This window comes from Coffea eugenioides, unplaced genomic scaffold (genome assembly GCF_003713205.1).
Source record: "Coffea eugenioides isolate CCC68of unplaced genomic scaffold, Ceug_1.0 ScVebR1_132;HRSCAF=557, whole genome shotgun sequence".
NCBI lineage: Eukaryota > Viridiplantae > Streptophyta > Magnoliopsida > Gentianales > Rubiaceae > Coffea > Coffea eugenioides.
Genome location: NW_020861724.1, coordinates 22,744 through 35,841, shown reverse-complemented (window position 1 = coordinate 35,841; position 13,098 = coordinate 22,744). Strand labels below are relative to the sequence as shown.

At 36.1% G+C, this 13,098-nt stretch overlaps 2 protein-coding genes across 2 annotated transcripts; both read left to right on the top strand.

Annotated features, from left to right (window-relative positions):
* The first annotated feature begins 614 nt into the window (after positions 1-614).
* LOC113755231 (L-type lectin-domain containing receptor kinase IV.1-like) lies at positions 615-1,772 on the top strand. The gene has a single exon (XM_027299281.1). It carries the CDS (start codon positions 615-617, stop codon positions 1,770-1,772), a length of 1,158 nt encoding a protein of 385 aa, XP_027155082.1.
* A 116-nt stretch (positions 1,773-1,888) lies between these two features.
* On the top strand, positions 1,889-2,942 carry LOC113755230 (L-type lectin-domain containing receptor kinase IV.1-like). Its single transcript, XM_027299280.1, has 2 exons — positions 1,889-2,630; positions 2,839-2,942. The coding sequence occupies exons 1-2, from the start codon at positions 1,889-1,891 to the stop codon at positions 2,940-2,942; spliced, it is 846 nt and encodes a 281-aa protein (XP_027155081.1).
* Positions 2,943-13,098: the final 10,156 nt, after the last annotated feature.

Here is a 13,098-nt window from a genome sequence, read left to right as displayed (position 1 = left end):
AGGTGGTAGGTTTTAGAAATTAAGGAACTTGTATCATAGAAAGGACAAAACGGGAAGAGTCAAAGAGAATTGTGGCGGAAAAAGGGATCACAAGTTTTTTGAGTGTCCCAAACTTCACTTTCTTGAAAACTAAAGCTTTAGTACTGTAAAATCTAGATATTTGTTGGGCAATGCTATTCATACTCTTTATTCAACTTTTTTCACAGACTTAATGAGTAACGCGTGATACTATGGTTGATATTGGTGTAAATGATGTACGTGCTATAAAGTATAGTGTACAATCATTTGTATTATAAACAAATATATGAAATAATTTATTTATAGGATTAATCTTTTCTATAGTAACAATAGTGAATGCATAATACATGTAGAAAATTTCAAGTTCAAACATAAGTTAAAATTAATTGTCATGTATCTGGACCCGTTGCCTAAACTGTTATTTGAAAGCGTTGTTTTATTGTACATCGGACAATCTAGTGTATACAACCACCGTATTAACTAAAAAGCAGTCAAAGTAATGTATGTGAAACTCAAATGGTGTGCGAAGAAAACGCAACGCTAGATAGTAAGATATAGGCAACACAATTAACAATTGGCATCCAAGTCATAGAGCCATGTCATTCAGATTTCTAACAGCAATCTTAGCCTACTTTCTAGCTCACATCGCAGCTGGTGCGGCAGCTTCCAACGATGTTGCGTTCATCTATCAAGGATTTCAATCATCACATCTAAGCCTGTATGGATTAGCCACAGTCACCAATAATGGCCTCCTGCGGATAACCAACACCACCAAATTACAGACGGGGCATGCCTTCTATCCTAATCCCATCAATTTCAAGAGCACATCTAATGGTTCAGCTTTCTCCTTTTCCACCCAATTTGTGTTTGCTATGGTACCTGAAGTCTCAGGCGTGGTCAGTCCGGGAATGGTTTTCGTGATTGCACCAACAAGAATCGTTACACGAGGGCCCTCCACAAAGTTCATGGGGCTCTACGATGGCAGCACCACTGGAAGTGGAACAAATCACTTTTTTGCAGTGGAGCTTGACACTTTCCAAGACCACGAATTTGCAGATATCAATGACAACCATGTCGGCATTGATATTAACTCTGTGAATTCGACGGTGTCCCGGCCAGCAAGTTACCAATCTAATAACAGGAATTCATTTGACAACTTAACTCTTAGCAGCGGCCAACGGATGCAACTCTGGGTGGAATACGATGGGGTGGATGGGAGAATCGATGTTACATTAGCTCCAATAGCTGCTGCTAAACCAAATACTCCTCTTTTGTCTTTGTCATATGATCTTTCGCCAATTTTACAGCAAACCATGTATGTTGGCTTTTCTGAATCCAGCAGTCCACTCGACATAGGGTTAACTTGTTTTGTACTGGGATGGAGCTTCAAGATGAATGGTGATGCGCAAGCGCTTGATATCTCTAGGCTGCCCAAGCTACCCAGGTCTGGACCTAAGAAAGTTTCTAAATTTTTCATCGTGGGATTGCCCTTGCTTTCCTTACTTTGGCTGTTGATTATAGCTTTTGGTGTAGCTTATTATTTAAGGAGGAAGTGGAAGTTTGCAGAAGTGCTGGAAGAATGGGAACTTGCCTATGGGCCTCACAGGTTCAAGTACAAAGATTTATACATTGCCACCAAGGGGTTTACAGAGAAACAGCTGTTAGGGGAGGGGGGGTCTACAAAGGCGTTTTGCCAACAAACATGGTTGAGGTTGCTGTCAAGAAGGTCTCTCATCAAGCAAGACAGGGAATGAGAGGATTTGTTGCAGAATCGTCAGTATTGGTCGCTTACGCCATAGAAATTTAGTACCGTTCTTGGGTTATTGTCGGCGTGAAGGAGAGTTACTTTTGGTATATGAGTTCATGTCCAATGGTAGTCTGGACAGGTTTTTGTACCCAACCAAAGTACACTCTTAACTGGAGCCAAAGATTTCGAGTCATCAAAGGTGTAGCATTAGGATTACTCTATCTACACGAAGAATGGGAGCAAGTAGTGATCCACCGAGATGTAAAAGCCAGTAATGTATTGCTAGATTGTGAACTGAATGGAAGACTAGGAGATTTCGGCCTGGCAAGGCTATATGATCATGGAACTCTCCCTCAAAGCACCCATGTAGCGGGATCTCTTGGCTACCTTGCCCCTGAGCATAATAGGACTGGGAGGGCCACAACGAGCACTGATGTATATGCTTTTGGGGCCTTTTTACTAGAGGTTGGCTGTGGAAGAAGGCCAATAGAACCCCGAGTAGCACCAGCAGAGAATGTCATTTTGGTTGATTGGGTATTTTCGTTCTGGAAATCAGGCGATATTCTCCAGGCAGTTGATCAAAACTTGGGTACTGAGTATATGAAAGAGGAAGCAGAGCTGGTGCTGAAACTGGGCTTGTTATGCTCTCATTCAGAACCCAAACTTAGACCAAGTATGAGGCAAGTTCTGTTGTACTTGGAGGGATCAGCTAGCCTGCCAGATTTATCATTATTGGCCACGGGCATTTCTGCTGTTGGTCTTGGCTTTGCCTATCCTAGTGGTTTTGAAGATATTACATCATCATTTGCATCTTCCAAAGACAAATGTTTTTCACATTCTGTAGCAGACTCTCTTCTCTCCGGTGGTAGGTGAGTAAGAAGCATATCTTTCTGCTGTGTTAAGTTTGAAAAGAAGAAAAAATAAGGGAAAAACAAAAAAGCTTCTATTCCTGTGATTATTTTGTTAGGTGGCTTTATTAGTGTGGTTTTATGTATTAAAGCTTTCGAATTTGCAATGTGTTGGTAGTCTAAGTTTCTGTACTTCTTTCCTTGTTTATATTGTCTGTTTTTCAGTTTTCTTCATGACTTGTCAAAAGGATGAACACATGGCAGCTATGCATAAGGTTAATAATGAAATTGTTGCACTAAACCATTCGGAGAAGCGTCCTGTAAAATGACAAATTAAGCATCCAGTTTCATTTGATTCTTCCATCAATCTTCAACATTAGCCTAATAACAGTTTTCTTTGAGCTCATGATGTCTTTGGAGCAAAGAAAACAAGAGTAGCTTTCAAAGTGGAAGCAAAGAAAAACTGTTAATCATGACAAAATCTTAAAAACTATCCGTTTAATTTGCCTGGAAAAAATATACAAGAGGCACGGTACAGTCATTATCAAATACTTATTGCTGTACTATGAAAAAGACAACTCAAATTCATTGCATTTGCACCCACCTAGTTACCAAACAAACTTGGTATAGTTACAGTATTTGGGGATTCGTCAAGTTACAGTATAGTTAGCTAGTACTAACATCGTATCTTAATATGATTCATCGTATTTCCATATTTTACCTTTGTACTTGTTCACGTTTTTTAGTACTAGTGTAACGTTTAAAACATCAATACGCACGTCCTTTGTGTTTCTGAACATGTCACTTTAGCATATCGTTTGCCTTAATAAGCAAAGGCCAAAAATGGAGAACAAATATTCTCATATTAAAACAAAGGGAACCACAGCAAAAGGAAAGGCCAATTGTCTTGACTGTGAAACATGGGAACCAAAATAAATATCAAATGTTATACATTAGGGACAACCTGCTTAATTGGAAAGGGAGATATGTTTGTGTAGATAGGATTGAAACTCGCCCTTCTCCCTCTTTATTTTTTAAATTCTACCTCTCTCTCCCTCTCCCTATGCAGGCACACAAATGGCCTAATGATAAGGGTCTTGGCTATTTATCGAGGAGGTCTTAGTCTATTAGTTAAAGTTGAGACCCTAGAATCTAGAGGTTCTGGATTTTAATCTTCCACTTTATTTTTTAATTTCACCCCTCTCTGCTAGAAAATAATAATAATAATAATAATAATAATAATATATGGTTTAGATCGAAGCATGTATTATTAAAATGATCTTTATTATTGACTTCAATGATTTGGAGAAGGATTAAAAAAAAACAGTAGTCTACGGTGTAATGACTCCATTATACTAGTACTAGTAAAATATAACCATGCACTTGCAGATTCTTTAGTGGATTTGTTTGGGTATCAATTTTTTTAGCAAAAAATATTTTGCTTATATCACAAACATATGTTTTAGTAAATTTTTATTTTTTAATCACATGTTCATCTCACATGCATTACATCAATAAAAAAAAATATAATAGTATTATTTCAAATAATATTTCTAAACACTCTCCTATTCAAACACATGCAAATCAAATTAACAGCCGAGATCAGCCCAAACTCGACCGAACTAATCTCGACCACAAACAATCCGAATCTAGTATTTGGACGTTTCCCCTGTAATAGAGTACATCCCATTTTCCAGCATCTTAGGGATCACCTACAAGTTTTTTTTTTTTTTACGATAACGACATTTTTATAACCTAATCTATCATAATCAAAAGGGAGGGGAGGCTAAAGAGACTGTGTCTAAGGGGCTAATAGGTATAAAAACCTAACTAGACCAAAGGGTGATCTGACACCTCTTTTGAATTTTTCACTGTATGTGAGATTTAAACGCCTGACTTATAATTCAAAGAGGAAGTTAATTCCTTTTTTGTGGCCACTGAATCAAATACTTGACAATTCATTTGACATGTTCACTAAGAAAAGTCTTCAGACAAGTACAATTCCTCTATACATACTGAAGTCTTATCCACTCATAAATGAATGGTCCACTTTTAGACAATGGTAGCTGGTAAATTTAAAGTCGGATTAATTAGCATAGTGGTTGATGTATTAATCTCACCAACAATCCTCTAAAGTTTTCTGTAGCCTGAAAATGAAACCATGCTCTTCCGCGGCATCACCATCCCTCTGGAATCCGTCTGTACGTTGAACATGATGATGACATACATATCTGCTTCGGTTGTGCGGTGGAAAATGTTCCTTCCATCACTGTAAAGACTAACTTGTATGCTTGAAATTAGTCTCTATCCAAAGAAAACAAAAGGAGAATTCATAATCTGGCACATTATATTGAATTATCAGGCTATTAATATCCCCCTTGAATTCCCTGGTTACAAAAAAGCTATTGCTAGGAACATGGGCACATGTCACGTCAACAAGGGACTGTAATTATTGGAAAATGCAAAAAAAAAAAAAAAAAAAAAGGACAACAGCATAGTTCTGTTTAACATAAATTAACATAGCATAGTTCTGAGCACTTCCATTCTAAGCTTCAGTAAACCCACTTTGTTAAGGCATCAAGGTTTAAAAACATTTATTGTTCCTATCGACACAATTATTGTTTTCTGTCCTCCCTGGCCTTCTTGTAAATCCCCACGAGTTCCTTCGCTCAGTGGCCACCAAGAAAGGGACTTAAGTCGCTCTTTGAATTGGACTGTAAATAGAGGTTCAAATCTCACTTATAACAAAAAAATTTAAGAATGACGTCATAGCATTCCTTTGATCTAGTCAGATTTGCATATCTTCTAACCCCTAATACACAAGTCTCCTTAGACTCTTTCTGCCCTATAAATTAAGATAAAATAGATTATATAATTATTATCGTTATCAAAAAGAAAATAGTGTCCTCGTGGTTTGACTTTGTATGTTTTGATGAAGTTGAAAAGTTATGGTGGCTATGATTTTCCGTTTTTAATGGTTACACTGATGGTTTTTGTAATGTAAAATGGCATGCTTGATCCGAAACTCATGCGTTTGATTTACACCGAATATCTATACTATATATAAAGGGAGAAAGAAGGGTTAGATGTAAACCTTTTTGTGTTACTTTATATTCTTTCTTAATTATCCTTGATAATTACCCAATTTCAACTTTCGTATACCCTTCTTTCAACTAATATGTATTTCTTATTATTATTTAGTAAATCTTAATTTTTATTAGCTATTACTAATTATGGTTATGAATTATTACTAAATAATTATTTGTTTATATGTTTTATTTTAGTGAATTTTCTACATATTTACTATTAGAACATAAAACTAAATCTCTTGAAAATGATTTCAAATATACTCCAAAAAATTTAGCACAAATTTTGTTTAGTAGCTGCACATTCGCATGTACTTTGAACATTAGTACTGAATAAATCAAAGAGATTACTTTGGCAAAGTGTTTTGATAAATTGAAGCAGCAGTAAAATAATCAGTATTGGACTTTTCCTCTGAGTTAGAAACTAGGACGTGTAGATTATGGGAAAGGGTTTGGATTTCAAAACCATTGACATTTAAGCCATGGACTGTATTAGAGAAATAAATGAATTATCTCTATCATGATTAGGCTAAATATGTTTTCTTGCCAGAGTGATCAAAAGTTAAAAAAAAAAAAAAAATATTAGTACTAAATGCTAAATATAGTGCTGAATATTTTTAAATGATAGACATTGAAACTGAACACTTCTGACTTTTCATAAAAATGGCCATGCAACATGTACTGAAAGCTATGTAATTCTAAAAGGCCGTAACTGAATATATATATGATCAATTATGGAACCAATTAACTGCAATGGAAACATAGCAAGTGTTAATTTATTCAGAAATGGTTTAAGATGATGGCAACTGATAATCCATAACTCTGAAAAGAGAAATTCCTGAGGATTAACTAAAACACGAAAATCACATGAATAAAAAATAACTATACAGTTAGCAATTCGGCTTTTGTCTTTCACGTTTCTTTTTCATTTCAAGAACGGTTAGGTGATGGTATCACTTCTAGCCTGCGAGATCCTGATTCGTTAATATATATGTCATAATGAAAGGAATGTTGGCGTAAATAATCTGACCACATTTAAGAGGCTCAAAATTAAGTTAGTTTTTTGCGATAATGTAATACAAGATTATCAGTGAAGAATTCATTATGTCTCCGCGATTATCCATCTCGCTTTTCTATCCACTGCCAAAAGTCTGAAAATATCAAAGTCTGCTATCTTTGAGTTCTTTGTTCTATTTAAGACAACATTGCTAGCTTGTTGATCAGCGAGAATCTCCATGCAGCTAAAGATCTCCACTTGCTATTTCTTCTATGGTCTTACATTTTGTTGACCAATGCAAAACTATTGCTCTTCTATGCCTATGTCAACATAACCAAGCGACAAAGAAACAATCCACTATGAAGTTACTAAATAACTACTATTAAAAATAATGGAGGACTCACAATCCAAATCAAATACAACAATTCAAATAACAAACGACAATGAAAAGCCACTGACCCAATGATCAGCCTCAAATGTTCTAAATCACCACTCTGCGCACCATGAAGTTGGTTTTTATGAAACTGAAAAATGAGATGTGGTGACCAAGAAATTCCTTCACAAATATCTCTTACTTGTCATGTCTACGCATGTCTAAAATCCTTCCAATCGCCCCCCATGAACCCATTAATTCAGAGAGGAAAAAGGGTCAAAAATTACATAAATCCAACGAAATTAGTTAATTTGAAGAAAAGAAGAATGGATGTTAAGCTAAGAAAAGAAGAAACATGTTAAAGTTATAGAAGGATTCTAGAGGAAAAAGGAGGAGATTTTAAGAGGTGTCGTTTGAAAAAAATACAGTTTGTACAAAATACTTGGACAAAAAGCAAAATTGAAAAGAATTCAATAGACAGAGGAATATTAGCAGTTTAGAAAAATGAGTAAATGTAGCAAAGCCATTAATCACTTCATTATTACGTGATTACTTGCCTCCGAGTGGGGTTCTCCATAACACGTATTAAAGACAATCAAAGCTAACAGGACACGAAAATAATTTTGTACAAGCTCTCTCCTTAAATCATTGTATAAAATTCTGTAAATATATGGCTCAAAACTGTAAAATATCAAGATAATCCCCATATGGGTTGGGTCACCATCCCACATCAGAAGATCATGGGGTCTTTACTCTGGGTTTAAGGTCCACAGTGGCCTCGTTCTGTCACCAATTGGCTGAACGTGGGTTCTTTGTGGATCTCCTATAAATTGCTTTCATGCGGGTTTATCCGTTAACTCCGTACTTATCCCTCCAACACAGGTAGGCCTCCACGTGGAAATTTATACTTTCTTTTGAGACAAAATGGGCTATTTTAGGTTTTCCTTTTCTTGGTTTTCTCTACTTTGTTTTTTCCATCGAAAGAATCAAATGTCACCTCTTCTCCCGAAAGCTATGAACAACGCACGGCAGAAACAACTGATAAAGAAGAAGAACTGCCAGTCGGAGATCGCCTAACCATTGCTTATATATATATTCACACATACACATACAAACATACATACACGGTGCTTTCGAAACAAATAGCACAACTTCTGCCTAAGACATCAGTGCCAATTAAGTAAAGAAGTTATTTGATTTCTTACTCATTTGCATCCCTTTTGTTTTTGTTTCGACTTGTTGAATGTCTGATTTCTTCAGTTTTGTAATTGCCATGTTTTATTCCATGTGCTTTTAGCGATCTTTTGCAAATACATGGTGAAACTAATTTCCCCGGGTAAAGGTTTTGGTAATTGAAGTGCAGAGAATGTGCAAAATTTATATACCTTAAGGAATACCATTAAAAAAAAAAAAACAGCAATTTGAGGATTGAACGACAAATTTTCTGATGGAACCAACAACGGTACTTTGAGGTAGACAACAACTATACCTTAACGTATATACCTTAAGGTTCAACAACTGTACAGAATGGAACCAAAGCTACTCGTACCTGTCCCAATCCCCCTTTTTTTCTTTGGGTAAATGAGACAGGCTTCCGTGATTTAAGATGCTGGGAACATGACAGGTGCCCTGCACCAGGGGTAAGTTTCAATCCCGTGTTAGTCTGCTGCTGGCCATTGCAAAGACTTTTGATCCACCTGTTACGTGATTAGGTAAGTATGACTACAATATTGAAATCTCTGTCATTTAACCACCAGGACAAGTATCATTTTCATACGGTCTGGCAATTTGAAGGGATACGTGTTGAGATTTATTCAACATTTTAATTGTTTTTTCTTAAATTAACCTGTAATAATGTCCATTATCCACTTATTAGCTCCATATAACTTCATTTCTTTCTGAAATCTGGATTTGATGTTTTCTGAAATTAAATGGATACATTGCATTATAAAGTCCTTCCATTTTTGTTCAGTTTTCGGCGATAACGTCACTTTTGAAAAGATCAAACTCTAACGCTAACCCTTGCCACTTTCATAAGTCATGCAGTTACAAATACATAACAAAAAAGGAAAAAGAAGATACTCAAACAGTACCACAATGTTGTTGTTGGATAACTTCTAATTGAAATTGTCCCGCTAGTACTTAAGGCATGCAGTCACATTTATTTTACACATTTTCTTAATAAAAAAGGGGCTGAGCAAATTTAATTTTTTGTACTTCGTTGGATTGGATTAGTTGAAACCTCAATGAGAGCTACATGACTGTACACCATGTAGCTTCATCCTTCATGAAAGTCTGTATGATAAATCCACGGATCAAATTATTTGAGTGAAACATTTCCATTGGCACTAGATTCATCCACAAGAACATAGTACTTGATTTTGATGGAGCTGACAACGACATACATACACATATATATACATATATATGTATATACGTATATATATATATATATATATAAAGTTTATTATTGACAATCGTCCAAGACTAGACCGAAGACTTTTTAGTAGACTAGTCAACATTTGTCAAGATTTTCATGATTTAGGTTGAATGCTATAGCAAAGTGTACATTGGCTCAGTTTTTTAAGGTCATATCACTTTTTAAATGAATCGTGTGTCCGAATTTCTATTCTTTTGTTGATATAAAGATTCTAATGATGTCCAATATATAAGAACTCATGCAAATGATCTGTAGCCTATGGTCTCGAGGCATACCTTGGCCAATGGTAGTGAAAAAGAACTAAGCCCACCCAAAAGAACTAAACCTATTCACCAAATGGTGTGATTGTCTCCGTCAACCATTGGTTTTAAGGTCTCCTAACTACTGTTACTTCCCCTACGCAAATTGTCCTCCATTAATTCTACCAATAAGATCGATCTGTCCAGACTTCAAAAAACTTCTTGCTTCTCATGTCGAGTGCATGCAGGCTACTATTGTAGAGAAACTGCACAGAAGAGAGATGCAGACGATATAGCATTTGGGAGGCTTATCGAAGCCAGAAAGTGGTCAAGCTATCTATCACTTGGGATCCTCGGTGACATATTTTCTATGCCAATTCAATGCCACCTCTAATATTACGCCAAGTGTCCTATTATTATTTGCACTTTAATTTTCTAATAGTTCAAATTGGTTTGGTTTGACACAAGTTTTCTCTACCCTCTAAACCTTTGAACCAAAATTAACCGACCGGACCAATGATACTCATCTTATTACTTGAGCAAGCAGTGAAGTGTGCTGCCATGGCTGCCCGCTCCATCTTCCTCACTATGGCTCTGTAACAGCTGACAAATGGCAGCGTTATTGAAGAAATTGGCAACGAAGGCTGCACCGATGATCGCATTCAATGGAGCTTTTCTAGCCCAATCCAAGTCTACTTTCCTAAATTTCCGTATCCCCTTTGGAGCTATTGCAGCGATTTCCGGTGGCATATTGGTGGCTGTCAAACCAGCAAAAATAAAATTCCTACTCTTAAGTCACGAATTAAGTCCACTATGGTACTGGAGCAGGGACTTAGGCTGTGCAATGAGTTACTAACTTCACCCTAGTGCCAGAGTTTACTTGATCCGATATACCAAAGTATCTTAATTACGTGAAAAATAAAATTCGAATATAGCAGTGAGCAGGGTCGAATCCACAGGGACTTGGGAATTTATTTTGAATGAATGTAACATTAAATAAAAAATGGGGCGAATTGATATGGAACTGTCTAATTTAATTGCTCAAACTAAAAATAAGACAATCGCAGATAAAATAAATAACAATAAATATAAAGTAAATTAACGGAAGGAAAATCTCTAGTCAAAGGTATAATCTCCACTAATGGTTCGAATCATTGATCATAGATGCAGAGATAAAATCTTTCATTTACAAATAAATTGGTTATGGTTGTCAACAAGCTCTGACAACCTACCTAACCTTCCTGATTCGATAACCACAACAAGCTCTGTGGTTATTGCCCTAGCCAATTAAGCAGTCCTAAACACGCTCTTAGGATTTAACCTATTGACAACATTAATCATTAGACTGGCCACCAATTATAACCAACAAACACACACGCTCGGTTTATTTAGGCTATATCATATATTTCCGCAACAACAACTCAAAAGTTTCTACTACAATTGAATCATGTCACTTGCCACATGCACTAAAATTACCCAACAATTACGGATTGAGCACTCTTAGATGGCTGTTAATTACTCACACAATTAAACAGTGATCAAGTATTTAATTGCAAGAAATAATCATATGCATAAGTGAACAGGAAATATATAAATACTTGCAAATTAAAGAACGTAGGCAAATCAATTCGATCTCACAGTTTTGTCGAACCAAAGCTTCGATTTAACCTCTGACTAGATGAAGAAATTAGCCACTCCTCATAGTTGAATTGCAGCCAAAAGTACTACTCGAGTTCTTAATTGAAAAAGGAAAATAAATTGGGAAAAGGAAGGAAAAACGGAACGGAACAGAATGGCCTGCGTTGATTTTCGAGTTCTTTTCCCTTTGCCCTTCCGTTTTCTCCTTTTCTTTTTTTTCTTCAGTTGAACCAGAGGTCCTTGTTTTACCTAGCGTCCCCCCAGGGCTTCTTTAGCGTTTCTTTCTTTTTTTTTTCCAAAAATGGGCCTCGTGTGCAATTGAAGCTCAATGGGATGCGGACTTTCTACTGCATCAGTTGTACTGTTCTTTGCCGTAAACTAACCAAAAGCAAAAGCCCAAAACGCTTGCTAACTTGATGCAGTAACAATCATCAACCGAACAGGGCATTGTAGATGAATACTCCTGGATGGTTTCCACACCCCATCATCCCTGATGTAGCGGTTTTCAAGTATCAACTAAGAAACTTGTATCAAGATTTTCTTAATGGAATTTCCTCAATTAGGCTTCAATTTCTCCTTTTCTGCCTCAATTGACTTGAAGTTCCTAGAAATCACACAAAAATTCAAATATAAGTAGAATCTAGCAAATTATCACAACATTTGGTCAAAATAAAGGGGAAAATATTAACAAATAAACTGCCTAATTTGCGCATTAACAAATTCCCCCACACCAAGACAATGCTTGCCCTCAAGCATTCACTACCCAAAAATCACAGTCAAGATCACAAATACTTGAATAGCTCCATAAACTTGCACAAGTGTCACATCTTCTCAACAATTTCACCAAAATTAGGATGTTAAAAACTTGACAAAGCTCACATGGATAGCAGTGTATACACTCAACCACTCAAAATATGGAAAGGATGTTTATATCACTCAAATCAACAACATGGATGATTTTACCATATGCTTGCTAATATATCAAATCTCCACCACTTTAATGAACTTGATACAAAAATCAAAGGGTCTTTTAATAAGGATGTAATGGGGCTTGGGTTAAATGTTAGACAAAATGGACCTTTAGGCTAATAATGTCAAAAGAAATACCAATAGCTCATTGCATGAAATGAATCGCCCCTTTTTTTTTCAATCCCCTAACTCCAAGGCACATCAACAATCGAAGCCAACTCTACATAAGAACCTTCACACAGGTATCAACCCAACTTTCTCAACACTACTACAAGGACACTTCCATATTTTTTTTTCTTGTGCAGCAAAACATAACTAAACTTGAAAGATAAACACAACTGCCAAATCCTTGTAGCAATACTTGATAATTTTCACGCAATAAAACTCAAGCATCCTTTTGACTCAAGGTTCAATAATAAAGTTCAAATAAAAAGGCTTAGGGTGCAAATTTGGGTATCAGACAAAGAAACAGTCCAGGCTCAGATTGGTTAACTAGGTGAAATATGATCAAGGTAGGCTTTTAGAAAGTCAAAAGGGGTTAAACCTAATTGCCCTTCTCATATTAATGCCTCAAATTCAAGCGTGGTCTCGACATGCATAACAAAGCAAGTTCTAGAATATCAAACCATGTGTGATATCACTCATTCAAAGCAAATAGAGCAATTATAAATGTAATGCTCATTAGGCTCAAAAGCTCACAAAAAAAAAGTGAAAATATGTCAAATTTTTAAACACCCTTCATT